An 18,448-nucleotide genomic window follows, 5' to 3' on the forward strand; every position below is an offset into this window, starting at 1 on the left:
TGCTCTAAGCATATGTATGGATGAGGAGAGAACCTTAGTTCCTCCTTAAGTGTCATGGTACACTTGGTACAATTAGTCGAGCCGTTGCTCAAATATTGTAAAGTCTCAAATTTCTATGAAATATCATCTATCGTTTCCGGAAAAAAAAAAAGTATAGTCAGCTCAAAGGTCAATTTTTCTGAACTGTTGCTTTTTAACGTCAGGTTCTTGATATAATTTTTCTCGAGCATGGAATTTTTGCTGTGTGGCTGGCGTTGATTCATGTTAATTGGTGATTTTGATCCTTTTGCTCTCATACGTACCCTATGCTCTGCTTATTGACTTATCAGCTTCACTTTATTGGCAATTAGTAATGCGTAACATATTTTGCTTCAGGTATCTTGATCTCAATCTCTGTTTCTATATTAATTGCTTTCTCATGCAGACAGAACCACTAGAGTTTGCGTTGACAATTTTGTTGGTCTAATGAGAAAATTACGAGGAGATTCTTTATTGAAGCACAACTGTAGGATACCATGTGATGAAGTTAAGCCGCATGGCAGTTTCGAGTCAACACAATTTACATTTTTGTTTAGCAATCTAGTTAAATCTGTGTTACCCAACAGGATTCCGAGATTGAGAACAGCATCTATTCAGTATCCTAAGAAGAGCGTCGGCTTTTCTTCGAGCTTTTAAAGATCCATCTGCAGCCAAGCTTTGGAGCGATGGAATGCTTCGCGGATTCATTAACAGCTTTCTCGCAACATCCTCGCCACCATCCTTGCATAGCCCGACCAGCAGAGTTATCGAATTCTCCTTTCCCTTGGAAGATCCAAATCTCAGGAGATCGATAAGAAGAGGAACCAAGATCCTACTCTTCCTTAACTCTTCTAATCCTTCACTGCATCCAAGCAGGAGGGCAAGCACGCCTAATGCATCATCGGTGATCCCAGCCTTGTCATCTAACAACAGGTCAATGAGCAGTGGAACTGCTCCAGCGAGAACGACACTGACCTTATTAACATTGTAAACTGCAAGGTTAAAAAGTGCTATTGCTGCATCTCTTTTCCCAGCTGTAGTCCCTTCTCCTAGGAGCCGAACTAAGCCCGGAATGGCTCTAGGACGGGCTCCAATGAATATCTTGTAATCGTCTACTATGGACAAACTGAAGATTGCTGCTGCTGCATTTTCTCTTGCCTCCATTGTTTTTCCTGATTGTAAAACGTCAATTATGTTGTCAATTGCACCAGCAGACATAATCAACGTCTTGTTGTTATCATATATGGAAAGGTTGAGCAGAGCAGTCACTGCATTTTCCTGGATTCTTGGATCATGAGAATTCATCAGAGTTACAAGGAATGGAATAGCTCCTGCTTCTGCTATGATCCTGCGATTGTCCATGCCAGTTTTTGCAAGTAGCCGAATCTCGTATGCTGCCTGTCTCTGGATATCTGGTGATCCTGTCGCTAGCTTCCCCACTAAAAACTCAGCCGTCATTTTGACTGCATCTGCTGCAGCTTTACTGGCAGAAATATGATCTACTGCATTTGCACATAATTTTCTTTTACTACTACTTCTTCCCAAATCTGAAGAGGATAATGCAGATTCCACCATTGGAATATTATTCTCCTGGCACCATTGATGAATCAGACTTTTCAACACGTAATTGGGTATGAGGGCCATGTGTATCAAGCGTTGCCCACTTTTTGGGCATGTATGATGACCTGAATTAATCCACTGTGCGATTGAACTTCGATCATAAGTATGGCCAGATGCGACTATGACCGGGTCCCTCATCAAGTCAAGTGATATTGGGCAGCGGTATTCATCAGGGATGTTGAGAATCAGTGATTGGGAAGACGAGGGCTGATCGTAACGGCTAGTAAGATGAGCAGTGGGTAGCTTTTGATCCTCCTTGATCTTCTGATTTTTTTCTTCGCTGAAGATCACAGTTTTTGATAAGGAGACCAGGGATATCAGATTCTTGATGTTTGAGACCACGATGAGTCCACCTGTGCCTGCCTGCTTCTCAGCTTCTGCCTCTAGCTTTGAAATCTCTTCTTCATAATCTAAGGGGCTTCTCAGCCCAATGGTGCCTAATATCTCTTTGACTTTACCATAATCAGAGGAACCTTTATTCTTGATGTTCTTATCAGCTCTATTGGACATAAGTTGAAGAAGCTCATCTCCTCTCTGAATCTCTCGGCGGTCAAGGAACAATTCAACCCTTTTTGCCTGTTTGTGGAGAAGCTCGACTTGCTCCCTGGTGTCCATTGTAAGATTAAGCAAGCTGAGGGGAAGGATGTCCAGTGCTCTTCCCATCTCCTTGACTACTACATAGAATTGATTCGAAACAAACTCCGTTTGAACTAGATTCCATAGAGAACTTCCTTCCTTGCAACTCTCTATCAAGAATTTCACTCTTCGTATAACAGAGAAAAGCTCTGTAAGGCATAAGACTGAGGATGGAGGAAGGGTGCCACTTGTTTCTTGAATCTCTTCAAACAAGGAAGAAAGAAGTCTGATCCTGCTTATCATCGTCGATATGTTTTTAACCTGTACAGAAGGAAATTTTTCGATCGAAGTAACCTCGTTAGAGATGTGGATCAGTGATTCCAGCAAACCCCCAGCGGGAAAAAACCCTGAGGAGACCATGAGAGGAGGTAGCGACCCATCCATTGCTTTGCAATGTTCTGAGAGTCCTGTTCATTCTTATTTTGCGCGATCAACAAATTGTCAGGCTATAGAAAAACTGGACGGAACATTCCCCGTTTTGGAAAACAATTATAATAATGCTATGGGATTTTGGCCATTTCTGTTTGTACTCATTATGTAGCTAACAATAAGGTGGCTGGTGGGAGAAGAAAGCAGTCTCTCAATTTGCTGCCACTTGGAGGGGGAGGGAAAACTGGCCTGCCGTATTAGTCATATTCCTATCTAATCTTTTATTGGGGGTTCAAACATGCTGATCTATTCAAAACAGCTTTGTCAAGGCCTTCGTTCGGTAGTTGGCAGCCATGGAGTCTTTCCAATACATTGTCAAGTTACCATATTATTTAATTAGGGAATGTCTAATTCCAGCTGCTTAGGGGTAAAAGTCCTTGGACTGTAATGCTTGTACTCTACTGCGTAACCTCAACTTATGAGGTCATGACAAGAACATTAGATATGAGATCATGATAATCATAAGCTTATGATGATCTTGACGTAACAGCAAAGAGACAACAGGGTTGCACTATGACGAGGGATGAAAAGTTGATTCTCTTTGTTGCTCATTGTTGATTCTCTTTGTTGCTCATTCTTTCGCAATTACTACTTGCTAGTAGTGGGATGGCACCTGAAAATCAGAACATGTATGGCTTCATGAACTCAGGGTTTTTGCATGGTGATATTGCGCATCTCCTAGCAGATTGTCTTAGATGAGCTGATAAGAAACTTGACGCTTTTAGCTGCTAAGTGCCCATGTCACTAGAGTCCGCTAAAAACTTCACAGAATCGGCCAGAAGCAGATTAGGGACACATCAGAATGCCCGTTTTGCAGTATACAGCAAAATTAACCGCATTGCCGAATGGATCTGCAATATTATATATTTCGGAAACGTATCCCAGTCATGAAGTTGTACATTTTGTATCTTCTCAAGTCTCAAGTAAAAAGCTTAAAGAAAGGAAAACTCATTTGACTTTGAGTGCAGCCGAATAGCAGCAGCTCTGGCAGAAGATGAGACAGAAATGCATGCGGAGGTTAAAAGTCTTGGAAGAATAAATAGGTACGTACAGTAGTTAGTACGAGTCTCAAAGTATGAACTGGATGTGATGATTTATTAAGCTATTGCACGCGTGGAAGAAGTAAGCAGGTCGTCTCAAATAAATTCCTTGATTTTTTGTTTGATCACTAGCTGCTTTTTCAGTAGTTGATCGAGTCCACTTCAAAGGATATGAAAAATTTATTGTGGAAGTGGGGAGGCTAGTTGAATGATTTTCTGTTGTTTTTTCAGACCTGAAAACGAATAAGAAACGTCATTTAAGACAGGCCAATCTGGATAAGCTAGCTAGAGATCTTGTATGATATCAGGTTATCATCACCGCTCACCATTTGGCTTCTGTCTATTGGATTTCTTGGTTGCTTTAGAGTTCACCAAAAAGAGCATTCATGTTTTCTTCTTCGTTGATCGAGTCCGTCAAAACCCAAAAGCCACTGGTCAACTCTTGAGGGTGAAAATTCTGGAGGCGCAGCAGAAGAAAACGGCTTTTATTATTCTTCCTTTTGCTCCATACAAATACGCCTACCAATAGAGTAATTTTATGAAATACGTTTTTTGGGAAAAAAAACACCTAATCAAATAAAATAGAGTAATTTTTTATACACTGTAAGTATATACACGAGTTGGTTTAAATATATTTTACGTAATCTAATTTCAAATTTGATATTCACTTTTTGGTATAAGTGACATTCGTTTACATCTGTCAGTATAAAAAAATATCCACTACACTAAATTCTAATCAGTAGATAAAAATTTAATTTAGCAAAATAATAATGCATTCACAAATGTATCTTTTAAGGAAAGAACGAACTCATCAAATGCAATTTTTCACTATTCAGGAAGAAATTCAGAAAACACCATTTTTGAGAATCGATTTAAAAAATCCCACATTTTGAGAATTCACTCTAAAAAAACGCACATTATCAAATTTTCATGCTTTGTCATCACAATTCATTTGCATTTTGCGACCAATGATGTACTTACAAAGGCCCTCTGTCTGTATTCACTATTTAGTCAACTAAAGAAAGACTCTTAGTCGGTAATACCACTTTGGCACTCCAATATTTTGATATATTTTTGTGTTAGACAAATTATATTACGATTTTGTCTGTATTAATTGTTATAAATATCATTACAATTTTAAAATACCCTTATCCAATCGATTTAAAAGCGCACACTTATTGTTCTCGTCTATCATCAATCTTCCTTGCCATTTCTACTTTTGCCGCCGCTGTCCCCACCCCAGACCTACCACCGTCCGCCGCCGCCGCCACCGGATGGAATTGTCCAATCCTACTCGCGATTCGCGAACCTGCATAAAGCGACGTCAGTCTTTGCCTAATCTAAAACTTGAGAGTAATTAACAATATCTGAAATGGTCAAACGAATTGCATTTTTTTTTTTTTTTAACTCTCAAACGACAGGGCCACCTGGAAGTCCAAAGTTTTGGGCCTAACAGCGTAGATGGTTCATTGTTGAATTATGAGGTACCACATCTCAAAAACCTGTAATGGCCCAAAAGTTCCCCAGGTCTAATAGCCCACAAGGAAAATTATTTCTACCATTTCTGTTGGCCTTGCTTAGCCATCAGACCAGCTCCTTGTTGGTTAAAGCAATGATCATTGCAAGGTTTTAAAATTTTTTTTCCTTTTTTCAGGCCAAAATATGTATTGGAAGGAAAGTTTCTAAAAGCATTTGGCTTTTTAGTGGAGTGTTTTTGTCCCTATTCTCTAAGGTAGCTGGTGAAAATTGGACACTTGCAAAAGGGCCCTTAGATTTCAAAGCTGAAATGCAAATGGTGGAGGGAACAATAAAACACTTTGGACCGACGAAAATGAAATCCAAGATGGGTCATTCCCTTCCCTTCGTACAATTGTGGGTCGGCCTGCAGACGTGTGTCTTTCCACAACTTTACCCACGTTTAAGATTCAAAAAGCAACCATAATAACAAATGATGACTTCCTAAAAAAATAAATAATAAATAAAACATTTTACTGTTTAATACTACAAGCTTAGGCAGTTTTATCATTTATGAGAGACTTAGGTTCCGTTTGATAAAACTGAATCTGAATTCTGAAATCTGAATATTGAAACAATTAATTTGCTGAATTTTAAGCACTGAAAAAAAATATATGAATGTCTGAATTTTAATGCTAAACCTATTTATGCTGTTTGATAAATATTTATAACTGAATGCTTAATAAGTTTAATTTGACAATTTTGTCCTTATATCCTTTCATTCAAAAAAGAAATAGAATCTATGATTTAATTAGTTTAAAATTGTTAGGTATGAAAATGACAATATTTATTTTTAAATCAAATTAATATAAAATATGAAATATATTATATTAGGAGTATGAAGAAGATGTGAAAGTCATTAAAAAGGGAGAAAAGAGAAACTAAAAATCGTTAGATAGAGAATATTATGTTGTTTAATTAGATAAGAATTTTGAACATAATTAACAAACAAGGGTAGATTTGGTAGATAAGATAAGGTAGTTGAAGTAATTCTATTGATTCTTATCAGAATTAAGCATTCAGTTAGGATTCTTGTGCTGAAAAAAATACACACAGATTCAGCACTGCTTAACAAGTTCAGCAAATAGATTTTCATTTATCAAACACTCAAAACATCTGAATGTCTGAAAAAATTCAGATTCAGCACTTTTTTATGTTATCAAACAGACCCTTAATTGTCTGGTCCCTGGACGCTAAAAGTTGTTTAACAAGGATGCATACTTCCATATACACAAGCTTTCAAGAAAGAGTTGCGGGTTTTAACAACTAAAAGTTGTTTTTTTTTTTAACAAAAAAGTTTTGATGAATTTGAATCTGATTATCATTACAAGTCAAAAGTATATCCCTAATCATAAGTTGCTTGCAAGACTGTTCTTACAAATCACTCATTAAAAGAGTCCTCACATCGGGCAAGAAAATGATTTTCTTTGCTCATTTTCCTTAATAGAAGAGAAGGTGAACTAATGGATTTCACCATTAATATCTGCACTAAAAAGAAATTTTACTTCTTGCTCGCAGTAACGAGTGATTTGTAAGGAAAAAATTTATTTTTTATCGTGTTCTACACTACAATTTTGTCGAGATTTCTAGTTGTCTTAAACCCAATACAAGACTAAATATTATAAAGTGACGAGAAGTCTCTTTAATGTTACAACATTTCCTGATTACAAGACTAAACATTCCATTGATTACAACATTTCCTGCTAATGACCGTTAAAAGGGGCAAATCATACAAACTCTGGAAAACATATGATTTTGCAAATAAATAAATAAACGCCATGGGAGTAGATACCAATCAATCAGTCGTCAAAATAAAAAAAGGGTGTCGCTATCAAATTCGGGGATGAACACTGGTATAAAATAATTCTTGCTCAACTTTCAAACAAGTAACTAGTAGTAATAATCAAGTACATGGTGGATGTGGCGTGTGGTTGCTGGCCTCCCTTCCTCTGGTCGTGGCTTGGGAAACGACAAATGATTATTTAAACACTTTCTTCCCAAGTGGGGAGACTTGCGGGGACGACCATTATTATCATCTTCTTCTACTTCTTTTTTTTTTTTTTTTTTTTTTTCTTTTCTTGTGCTTTCCACCTTTTGAAGTGACAACAAATTCTTTTCTTTTCCACCATAGCCACAATTTTTTCCCGTGTTGCACTTTCTTCCAACTTGTATCTGGATCCTCCTTAATTTGTCGGTTAGGCAGTTCTGAAATGTAGTACTAACTTACTGCAGAAATCTCCAATTAAATTCCTTTGAAGAAAGTTCTACCATGCAAAAAGAAAAGACTGAGAACAAAAATTTTCAAATCAAACGTATCACCAATCGAGCCTTTTTCTAATTTGTTCCAAATATATCAATCAAGCCTTTTCAGTTTTTTTTTTTTTTGTTGAGAATTGTGAACTAAACATAATTGTATATACGAATCTATTACCATAAAAAACAATTATGTCATTTTAGAAGTTATAGACATATTAATAAACTTCTCCCATTACTTTATATTGTTCAGAATTTTAAATGTTGGTGAAAGTATCTACAAATCAAGATAGAAATACCTAAAATATAAAGATAAAAAAAAATACTTACATGAGCAGTGTAGGAGTAGTTCATAGAAACAAACAAGGTACAACACTCAACGACACCGCAAGTCCTTTCAATCAGCTTTTTAATGGGATTCCCATTTCACGTAACTTAGCGGAACTGAAGTGACGATTGTCTTCTATCTCCCAAGAGGGCCCCTAAATCTTTATATCCTAGCCACATTTCAACTTCTTTATGGTGGATTTTACCTTTAAAAGCAAAGGTTATATATTACCACCAATCTCCCAGATACTCCAGTTTTTTGTTGCTTGGGATTCCATTTCAGTCTGGAGATAGTCTCATCATATGACATTATGGATCATCATTTTGGTACCTAAACTTGCTCAGCTGCCTTTGTGGATTTTGAGGTTGCTCAATTTCTAGTGATCACTGACCAGTAGTGTATTTTCTCCATGGTGCAGGCAGTCAAAGTTTCTACACCTAACAAGGGAAAAAGTAAATCATATTTAAGGAGTTTTTTTTTTTTTATAAGGATATTTAAGGAGTTGAACTTTCTTGCTTAACAGGAAAATTCTAACAGGATAGATGTCAGTGCAATTTTGATGGTGAAGATTTGCGAGATTTTAGTTTCATCCGTTCAAAAGATCCTACATCATCTATGAAGGAATTGATGTGAACCCTACCAATCTAACAAGTCTTTTCTTGAGGTAAAAAAGGAGAAAACGGTGTCCTAGCTGAACACAAACACGAAAAAAAAGGGGTAACATGTGCAGTGAATTATACTAAACTTTTGGATATTTTTATTTCATCAACTTAACTATTTTTTGTGTCAAATGGTCTACCAAAGTCCTAAAAGTATTTCATGGGCCACTTGATACGAAAAGAAAGAGATACCCAAAAAAATTAATGAATGCAATGAGAATCTTAAACAGTGTAATAACATATACTGCACATTTTACTCCCAAAAAAACAAAAATCGGACCGAAAGTCTGAAATTTTAGTGGCAATCTTCAAAGATCGACTTGTATTTGGGTTGAACTTCTATCCTACAAAATTGAACAGTCCAACGAAATGATTCCGGTTGAATTGGTTGAACCGGAAATTAGTACTACTGTACATATATCACAGCTTAAGAATTTCGAGGCCGGGTAAAATTGTGGCGTCTAGTGTTGCAAATAGGACTGTCAATGGGGCTGGGCCAACCCGAACTCGGCTCGTTCAGTCAGACAAAAAGTCCGACCTTTTAGTGAGTCTGTTTGAATTTGAGCCTAAAAATTAAGTCCGAATTAAATATGAGCCGAGTCTGGGTCTTATCAGGTTTAAACTCGATATAGGCGCAGCCCTTTAATTATCTATATATATATCTCTCTATATATATATATATAATATTGAAAAATTTGTCAAATTGATCCCTAACATTTTCACAAAAACTTTTTTAGTCCCTAACATTTAAAATCAGCTAGAATAGTCCCTAACATATAAATTAGGAGCCAGTTTGGTCCTAATGCTCGTATTTGCTCATTTCTCCCACTAAAAATAGCACACCTTTCTCACGTGGATATAATTTTAAGGGCAAAATCGGAAGACATTCGTTAATCCATGGTTTTAGACTCTAAAAGAAAGAGAATATTCTTTTCAAAGCTCAAGTTCTCAATAGCTACTCTTCCATAACTCCACCCGCTCCTTCTAGAGTCAATCTTGAGTCATTTTCCCTGCACCTACTCCATCAGATGCATTCCACCATCACCACTAACCCAAAGCTTGATGATCTCAAGAGAACTAGAAAACTTGAAGTTTGAAGAAGGTGAAATTTTGCATTTTGCAATCCTTCACGAAATCCCAAATTGTTGAATCCTTCAGGAGCTGCAATTGTCCATCCTAGCATTCTCCATACCGTTCTTTCCATCATTGATGACATCCCATCCTACCGCAAGATTTTTATCAAAAGTCTATGGTTTTGTTACTTTCAAGAATGTTGAGTCTTTCTTGCTTGCCCTAGAAAACCCCAACAACAAAATTGATTGGTTTTTCAGCAATAAAATTGGTGAAGAATGTGCCGACCAACTGAGATGGAGTTCTGAGACTTTGTTGAATTATTTTAAGAGATATGGTGAAATTGAAGAAGGGCTTGGGGGTTTGATATGGGGATAGGGAAATCAAGGAAAGTGCAAATGCTGCTTTGACTTAGAATGTCAAATTTGTTGATGGTTATCGGCTAGTTTGCAAAATGGTGTCGAGGGAAAGAGAGAAAAGTAATAGGAATCCAAAGGGGGTTTTGACTGTAAAATCATGGATTAACGAATGTTTTCCGATTTTGCTCTTGAAATTTTATACCCATGTGAGAGAGGTGTGCTATTTTTAGTCGGAGAAATAAACAAATAAGAGCATTAGGACCAAACTGGCTCATAATTTATATGTTAGGGACTATTCTGGCTGATTTTAAATGTTAGGGACTAAAAAAGTTTTTTGTGAAAATGTTAGGGATCAATTTGACAAATTTTCCTATAATATTTATATTTTGATATTATATATAATTATATATCCAAATATATTATTATTAAATACTAAATATACATAAATTACAAAATATAAAATACATCTAAAGACTTTTCCATGAGCTTTTTTTGAGAGTCAATAGTAGTAATGCATAACTGAATCTCTAACTTTTCTTATTGGTTGAATAAATTTTTGTGTTGGCATAATATTAGTTGATTTCTTTTTGGTTTACAAACACAAATCATCAAGCATGTTTTGATTCAAATCACAAGATTATAAAAAAAGTTTCAACTTTTAAAAATGTATTGGCTTATGATCGCATGTTTTATTACTATTTTTCATGCATTTTGAACGAATTAAATATAAATATTGTTAACAAATTGTTGGTTCATATACTTTTTAAGAACTATTGTTTGTTCATGTTTAGTTTTAATATTATAGTCTTGTAAATGTTAAATTAGTTTTACAACTTCATAGTTATAGTAATTATATTAAGAAAATTAAGAAGTAATAAGTGAACTTGGGCTAAACCCGATTAAGACTCACAACTCGAATATTATGTGAGTTGAGTATGAACTTCACATTTATAAATCCGAAACTCATAGCCCGAAACCCTAAAATGTTCCAAATTAAATAAGTTGAGCTTGAACTCATGGAAGCCCGACTCATTAGACTCGATTGACAGGCCTAACTGCAAAACGACTTTTCGGACGAAACGTGTAGAGGACTACCGGTCAAGCGTCAAAAACCGACCAAAAAAACAAAAGAAACAAAAAAGAAATTCATGCTTGTGTATATTTCATTAAATTGCTTTTTAAAAATTAAAAAAAAAATCACTCATTCAGGAAGTAGTACTGGTACAGTTCATACATGTATCTAAATATCTTACTAGTATCAAAAGTATACTATTGCATCACAAGTACAACTTGGTCTCCTGTGACAATTATAACTTATGAGAGTTAGGAGACATTGCCGGTCGGAAATGAGTAAATAAAGCAAAGCAATTCTAGCCACCCCAGCTAATATTAGTACGATCAACATCAAATTCTAATACAAGTGCTATTTCTGGCTGAAAGCAAATCTACCCATATGCATAAATATTTATTAATTAGCACAGCAATGTTTACAATGTATAATATATACGTACTATATATAATCAGAAGAAGGAGCCGCAGCAAATGTTGAAGATCCAAAGGCTGTTTTTTTTTTTTATTTAAAAAAAAGAGATGTTTTGAAATTAATAACGAATTAAATTAATGAGAAGGCAAGAAGAACCTTTGTCTTCTACTTTTAATACGATAGTTTGATCCAGTACTAGTGGTGCATGAGGCAGCAATCCTACTCAACACTAGTTTTAGTGACTGCTTGAGTGTGTTTCTGCAAATCCCTCCTTCCACACTACTACTAATGGGGCAAAGGATGAAACTACTTTTGATTCTGCCCCCCAAGCTGATGACATTTGCTTCAACTGTGGTCAGCCGGAGGCTTTTCAGAGCCCGATTCAGCTCCGAAAAGAATTCTGGCCGATCATCGCAGCAAACACAAGCCTTGAGCAAGATTTTCCGATCCTTGGCTATGGAGCTGCAGTATTCATCATCCACATAATCGATTGTTACTTCGTCAACATCAGTTGGGATCATCATGCAATTGCTGATCTCCGTCGTCTTGTTCTTCATTTCCTTCACATGCTCAACCACACTGCCCAGTAGAGCTGCCTTGTCCATCTATGGCAAGATAATTTTATTTAAACAAAAATAAATTAAACACTTCGACAAAGCCTAACTAAAGCAAAGTACTTTTAATCTGTTTATATATTCAGGATCATCCGCACACTCTTGTTTGATCCTTCCATTGAAATTGAACATTCCCTCTCTCACTTGTGCTGAAAAGGGCATAATTTACATCTAACGCTTCTCGTTGTTGTATCTTTTGCTTCCAAGGCATCAAACCTATCGAAGGAGAGAATTAGCTTTTGAAATATTATCCAGTGTTTTGGCTGCCTTGGTTTTCAAGTTACCTCAACCTTCTGACTTCTGTGTATGGCAGATTATGCACCGGAAAAAATTAGACATTGTTTGTTGCGATAACTGTTAGTATATCCGTGTACTGATAGTATCTGAATTGATGGACATACTATTTTCTTGAGGCGAAAATTACGTGCGGGATCTTCCCGGCCATGATCTTGCAAGTTAATTTGGAGAACTTAATTAGCAACTTAATAGAAGATGACTAAAAGAAGAGCATCTTGAGCTAGTCGATTAATTAAGCTTCAGATCACAGGGAGAGAATCAGGTTTTTTTATTTTTTCTGGAAGGTGGTGGTGGCGGGCCGCCCCGGGGGTGGGGGGGGGGGGGTTGGGGTAGTGCTAATTACCTTTTCAGACTTCGGAATCAGTTTCCTCAGAGTAGCAAGCTGCGCGTTAATCCGGTCCCTACGCCTCTTCTCCGCTTCACTATGGCTTCTAGAGGCACTTGCAGCCCTTCCCTCGGCGAACCCTTCAGCGGGAATCGACCAGGGATGCAGGGAGAAAGGATAGCCATCGAAGTTGAAAGATGAAGCTTCATCTGGAGTACTATTATTATTGAGCTGTGGAGCTAGAAAGGGCAAGTCCATGCTGTTTTGTTCAACAGCAGCTTGGTGACAAACTTTCCAGGCTGCATCTTCTTGTAAATCAGCCGAAGAAAAACAATTTGCCATGTCCTGTGTATGTGGTGATAGAAAAAGGTCTAGCAAACAGGATAATCTCTTTGCTTTTTATCCCAAATCTAGAGCTGCTATTTATTTTTCAATACTAGAAATGAAGAGAAATGTGTGATCTTCGAGAATTGATTGTGACTGGCGTGACATATAGTGGCCTTTAATCTGTCACATGAAAATCATTTTTGGACCTATCTTCGGGAGTCACCTAAGCATCAGAACTTTTGTGCATTAGGAAACAAACAGTTTCAGCCGTAAAGGATCTTAAATGCTCCACAAAATAATATGCTCTGTCAGGGCATTAGCAATAGGTGAGGCCAATGCTCTCGGCAAATCCTCTCTCGTCTTTGCGCGTGTGATGGATTTGTCCGGTAAGGTCCAAATTTGCGACAGCGGAAGTCAATGAATTGCTATGTAGCGTTTTGGTTATGGAGTGAAAATCTTCTCAAGCGGGCCCTTGAATCTTGTAGTAGCTCCATTTATATCTTGTTGGATTTCTTTTTGGCTTTTCAAATGATGGATTTCACTAATGGATGGACATCCATTAAGCGGAGTTTAATTATCAATGTTTTGACAAAAATATTTTTAATTTGTGAAAGATCCAGATGCTGAGATACATTAAATATGAATGCATGTATTCATATGATATATTTAGTAAAATGTTAAGTGTATTAATTAGGACAACACCTGTTAAAAAAAAACCCCTTAGGTCCCGTCTCGTTCATGGACTGGATGAAATAGAATGACTCATTCTTGGATTATTAATCCTGAGTTGAGTCATTTTCACATAAATAATCCAAATTATCTAGTGTTTGATTGGTTCTGAATTGGATAGGATATGTTGGGAAATAATCCTATCCTGTATTTGGTTGAAAATTGGATGAAATAGTATTAATATTTTAATGACCAAAGCACCCCTTAATTGTAGAATCTTGTTAATAAAAATTTTAATATTTTTATAAAATATTAATAAAATAGTTTAATATTTTTTATAAAATAATTTAACAAAAATTTTAATATTTATAACTTTTATTCAAATAGAGTAGTTTGAAACTTTAGAATTATAAAGTAAACCAACGATTTTGATATATAAAAATTTGCATTCACTGAAACTCAACCCATTGGAGCCATTAAAAATAGATTTTGACCAAGTTTTTGAACCTAAATTTGAAATCCAATTAAATAATGGGCTGAATTTTGGCTAAATTAGGGTTAAATAGATTAAAACCTAACCCATTTAAGAACTTTAAATGAGCCAAAATCAAGCTAATATAGAAGTTTTTTTTGGGCCAAGTTTGAATTTATTATAATCCTCATTCACAAAGTCCAATTGATAAGGTTATGTATGTGATGGCCCCGCCTCCCCCTCAATGTATCCCCTCAATGTATATATACAGAGTTTGGTTTAGAAAATAAGCTAAGTAAGGGTAATTTGGTTCATGGAAAATATAGTCTTCCTATTACGATGTTAGTATGGCAAATTAGTCAAAAAATTTAAATTAATTAATAGGCGTAAATTAGTCAACTTTTTAAAAATAATGAATAGGAGCAAATTGGTCAAAAAAATTTAACATTAATATTAGTAGGGGCTAATTAGTCCCTTTATTATCATATTATTATGTGAGAGTATTGTTAGATAATAGTCAGTATGAATCTAAATCATTCATAAGTGCAAATTAGTCCAAATATTGTTAATACTGGTAGTAAGGGCAAATTAGTCAAACAAATTTAAAATTAATTAGTAACGGCAAATTAGTCCATTTATATTATATTATCATGTAAAAGCAAGGTTATATAATTATAAGAGTATAAATTTATATTTTTTGTAAGGATAAATTAATTTAAAATTTTTTCAGCTGATGCATCCCGCGATAACTAATATCACCTCTTCCATGGGATTATTTTATCCCATAAACAAAAGATTAATTCAGTTAGGTAGGATGTATGATTCCATCTATAAAATGCTATTAGGATGATACAGAATGATTAATCCAATCCAGTATCATCCCATCCCATGAATTAACGGACACTTGACGATTGCCATCAAACGAAGTAATATCTCTATTGGACGCATACTGGATCAAGCCATTCTTTTACTTTGTTTTCTCTCTCTTTCGGTGGCTTTGCATCAGAGCAGGGAAAAGAAATATGATCTGATGATTGATTGATCTGAGAGGTCGATGATTTTGCTCCGAAAGATTTTGGTCAACTATCGGAAAGTAAGGGACCAAATTAGAAACTGTAATGCTCGATCTCAGCCCGATTTGCGCAAATTGCAACTTGGATCAGTATTAATTGGCCGCATGTGCAGCATTGCTTTCTTTCTCCTTACTCCTGGGCCATATTCGTATTAATTTGCAATTTGGATTTTGGAGAATGTACTCTTTTTTTTTTTTTCCGGTAACGGTAATATTGGTATTACTTAATCTACTCCATTTTACAGAAAGGAGAGTTAAATAGACTGTGTAAAGAGTTAGAAGATATACAGATCTGACTAGATTAAAAGCATGCTCTGACACATTCTTTGAATTTTTATCACTGCAGGTGAGTTTGAATCTGCGACCTATAACCCCAAAAAAGATTTAGTCCATTTTTTGTACGACCAGTGATCCAAATCTCAGTAGTTGATTTTGGAGAATGTACACATACCCTATTCTTCATACAAACCTATATGTGAACGTCATTATCATGTCAAGGCAACCATTTTGCGACACCTGTAATGGCGTGTTAATTTCAACGCGTGCAATTTGATGGACATAAAGCCACGACTTGCCTCTCAGACGTACATGGGGGGATGCCCAAAAATTCTTCTTCAATAGGAGAAGCATACAGCCAATACTACTGTTTAAACATCAACACTAGTGCAATATATAGTTGACTATCACTAAAGATCCATTTAACATTTTCCTTCTGGGGATCTTAATGAGTTCTAATCGAGCACAAATTGATGTGCCTAGATGTGATCAAGTGCAGGCTTAACCACCTAATCCCGTGGTACTATACTAGGAGAGAAAACGGCTCGATGCAAACGGAATGAAGATCCGAATTTGACGGAAAGAGTGACAATGGAAAAAGAAAAAAAAAAACCCGGATTCGAGCCCGGCGGTGGGAAAAATAAAAAGGGTTTGGCTAGCATTCTAATCAAGAGGGGTCTGGAATGTTAAATTTTTCTTTTTTTTTTTTATAAAAATGAAATTAATTTTTTAGTTAAAAGTGTCTAAATGCAGAATGTGCATTAACTATGAGCAGGTGCGTGTATTTACGTGTTAAACTGGGAGTGAAAGTTAAAATAAATGAGAAAACGAAAGGTTGAAAGAAGTTGTGTAATTTGGTCGTCCAGTGCCATCATGCATGTGTGTGTGTCAAACGTGAAGCAATATAAGTGGTGGGAATTAAATGCGATTTCTCATTGAAGGATTGTAATTCAATATGACCTTGTAAAAAAGAAGAAATAAGGCATCTCATCCTCGTCTCTTCTTCTTCTTTTTTTTTTTTTTTTTTTTTATCGCCCTTCCCTCCCACCCAATATGTGTACTGCATCCGTTCAAATGCAAAATGAATTGCAGATTTTGATCTGTGTTTAGGCCTTTATAGGTTTCCTTCTCATAGATGAGTCCAAATATGAACTATCTCGAGGGTTTCTTCTTTTGTGAAACTGAGACCCTTTTTCTCCAATTGAATTGAAACCCACTTTTGTTGACGAATCATCATTTCCCTATAACCTCATGAGGCCACATTGTGTAGTCTACTTTGTCTGTTGAACTATCACGTCTATTATCTAGTGCTGCATATGTCCTGCACTTGAAGATGCACCCCATGTCTAATTATTTCCAACATGCTAATTTCCCAGTCCCTAGAATTTGTTAATATGAGGAGGAAGCAAAACGGTCAATTCCTTTCGGTTGCCAAGTCCTTTTCAAAGGTCTATGTAGAAATGGAGGATCAATGATGGTTTCGTCTCCTCCTAATTTTGAAGGATGTAAAAGATCAATTGAGCACAAAAAGGTATCCATCCATAAATGGCCCATGCAGGTCTCGAACCTGCGACCTTCGCGTTATTAGCACGACGCTCTGACCAACTGAGCTAATAGGCCGAGTTGTCGCTAGGTTGTCTAGCAAAAGTTCTGAATTCATACCAGTCCCAGACTCTTTGAGCCCTATAAATAACGCAGGCAGTGGCAGTAGTACTAACATATCTTTTAGAGTGAACGAACAAAGGAAGAAAGAAAGAAAGAAAGACGAGCCATGAAGAACCAAGAACCTCGTTCAAGCTCTTCTTGTGCCGCTTGCAAGTTCTTGAAAAGGCGGTGCATCCCCAACTGTCAATTTGCACCGTACTTTCGGTCGGACGAGCCCAATAAGTTCGCCAAAGTTCACAAGGTATTCGGAGCCAGCAATGTGAGCAAGATTCTGAATGAGGTCCCTGAGGAGCAAAGAGAGGACACCGTGAATTCACTCGTGTACGAGGCCGAGGTACGGCTGAGGGACCCGGTTTACGGTTGCATTGGTGCAATAGCTTCTCTGCAGAAGAAGATGGTAGAGCTTCAACATGATCTGCTTCTTGCTAAAGCTCGTCTTGCCTACTGTGCCACCACTAAGCCAGCGCCCACTTCAGCCATATTCTTGGAGGGTCCTTCCAATATCGCTTCCAACATTGATTTTCCGGCTTCTGCTGGCTTGGAGTTGGAGGAGGCTTTCTATCACAATTCCTCGGTCATGGGTCAAAATGCCAATGGATGGATGAATGAATTAGGCCAGTTCCCGCTTGTGTGATGTGACACGCTCACATTCCTATTTTTGCTTCTGATTCTGTAGGGGCTGCAAAAACAAACCTCATGTACTTTGCTCTTTGATGATGTACTACTATAATTTCTAATCTTCCATTGAAGAGAATTTATCCTCCTTGAAAAGGCAAAGTACTATCTATACCTTTTATCTACTCTCTCTCTCTCTCTCTCTCTCTCTCTCTCTGCATATATATATGTATGTAATGGTGTCTATTTCTTGTTTTAGATTTTCAGAACAGAAGGTCTCTACCATTTTAGACTTCCTCTTTTATTGTGTGAATCTTGCGCCTCTTCTGAAAGTATTACTACTAGCTTGCCACTATTTGACGTGCTGTGAATAAGAAAAGTTATAAATATGCTAGTCGTTCACTTAATTATGTGACATGTTGATACATTCCAAACAGCGACATGTTTTCTTTTCATCTTTTTTCCAGTTCCAACTTTATGAGGGGAAATTTAACAACATTTTATTAGTAAAATTTATATTCATCGGTGAGCATGAAATTTCTCGAAATTTCAACTGCTTCTCCTTTAAGCAAAACATATACCGTGTGGTTTTTTAGTGTTTCCGCGCAGACTAAAAGAGCCTCTGTTCCATTTCACCTGTTGCCAGGGTACGACGGACCAATGCAAACCTGTAGTTGCCTTGGGAGACCGGATTTTACAAATACC

The 18,448-nt window shown here is 36.6% G+C and overlaps 3 protein-coding genes and 1 non-coding gene across 4 annotated transcripts; 1 reads left to right on the forward strand and 3 right to left on the reverse strand.

Annotated features, from left to right (window-relative positions):
- Positions 1–594: 594 nt before the first annotated feature.
- On the reverse strand, positions 595–2,658 carry LOC113760655 (U-box domain-containing protein 1-like). The gene has a single exon (XM_027303327.1). It carries the CDS (start codon positions 2,656–2,658, stop codon positions 595–597), a length of 2,064 nt encoding a protein of 687 aa, XP_027159128.1.
- Positions 2,659–11,181: 8,523 nt separating this feature from the next.
- Positions 11,182–13,036, reverse strand: LOC113762660 (transcription factor bHLH51). Its single transcript, XM_027306208.1, has 2 exons — positions 12,666–13,036; positions 11,182–12,016 (listed from the first exon to the last, which is right to left on the reverse strand). The coding sequence occupies exons 1-2, from the start codon at positions 12,987–12,989 to the stop codon at positions 11,546–11,548; spliced, it is 795 nt and encodes a 264-aa protein (XP_027162009.1). The 5' UTR covers positions 12,990–13,036; the 3' UTR covers positions 11,182–11,545.
- Positions 13,037–17,009: 3,973 nt separating this feature from the next.
- On the reverse strand, positions 17,010–17,083 carry TRNAI-AAU. Its single transcript has one exon. It is a non-coding gene; the product is annotated as a tRNA-Ile (tRNA).
- A 122-nt stretch (positions 17,084–17,205) lies between these two features.
- Positions 17,206–18,001, forward strand: LOC113762823 (LOB domain-containing protein 21). Its single transcript, XM_027306438.1, has one exon. It carries the CDS (start codon positions 17,235–17,237, stop codon positions 17,760–17,762), a length of 528 nt encoding a protein of 175 aa, XP_027162239.1. The 5' UTR covers positions 17,206–17,234; the 3' UTR covers positions 17,763–18,001.
- Positions 18,002–18,448: the final 447 nt, after the last annotated feature.

The sequence above is a fragment of the Coffea eugenioides genome, chromosome 2, assembly GCF_003713205.1.
Source record: "Coffea eugenioides isolate CCC68of chromosome 2, Ceug_1.0, whole genome shotgun sequence".
In the NCBI taxonomy this organism is placed as follows: domain Eukaryota; kingdom Viridiplantae; phylum Streptophyta; class Magnoliopsida; order Gentianales; family Rubiaceae; genus Coffea; species Coffea eugenioides.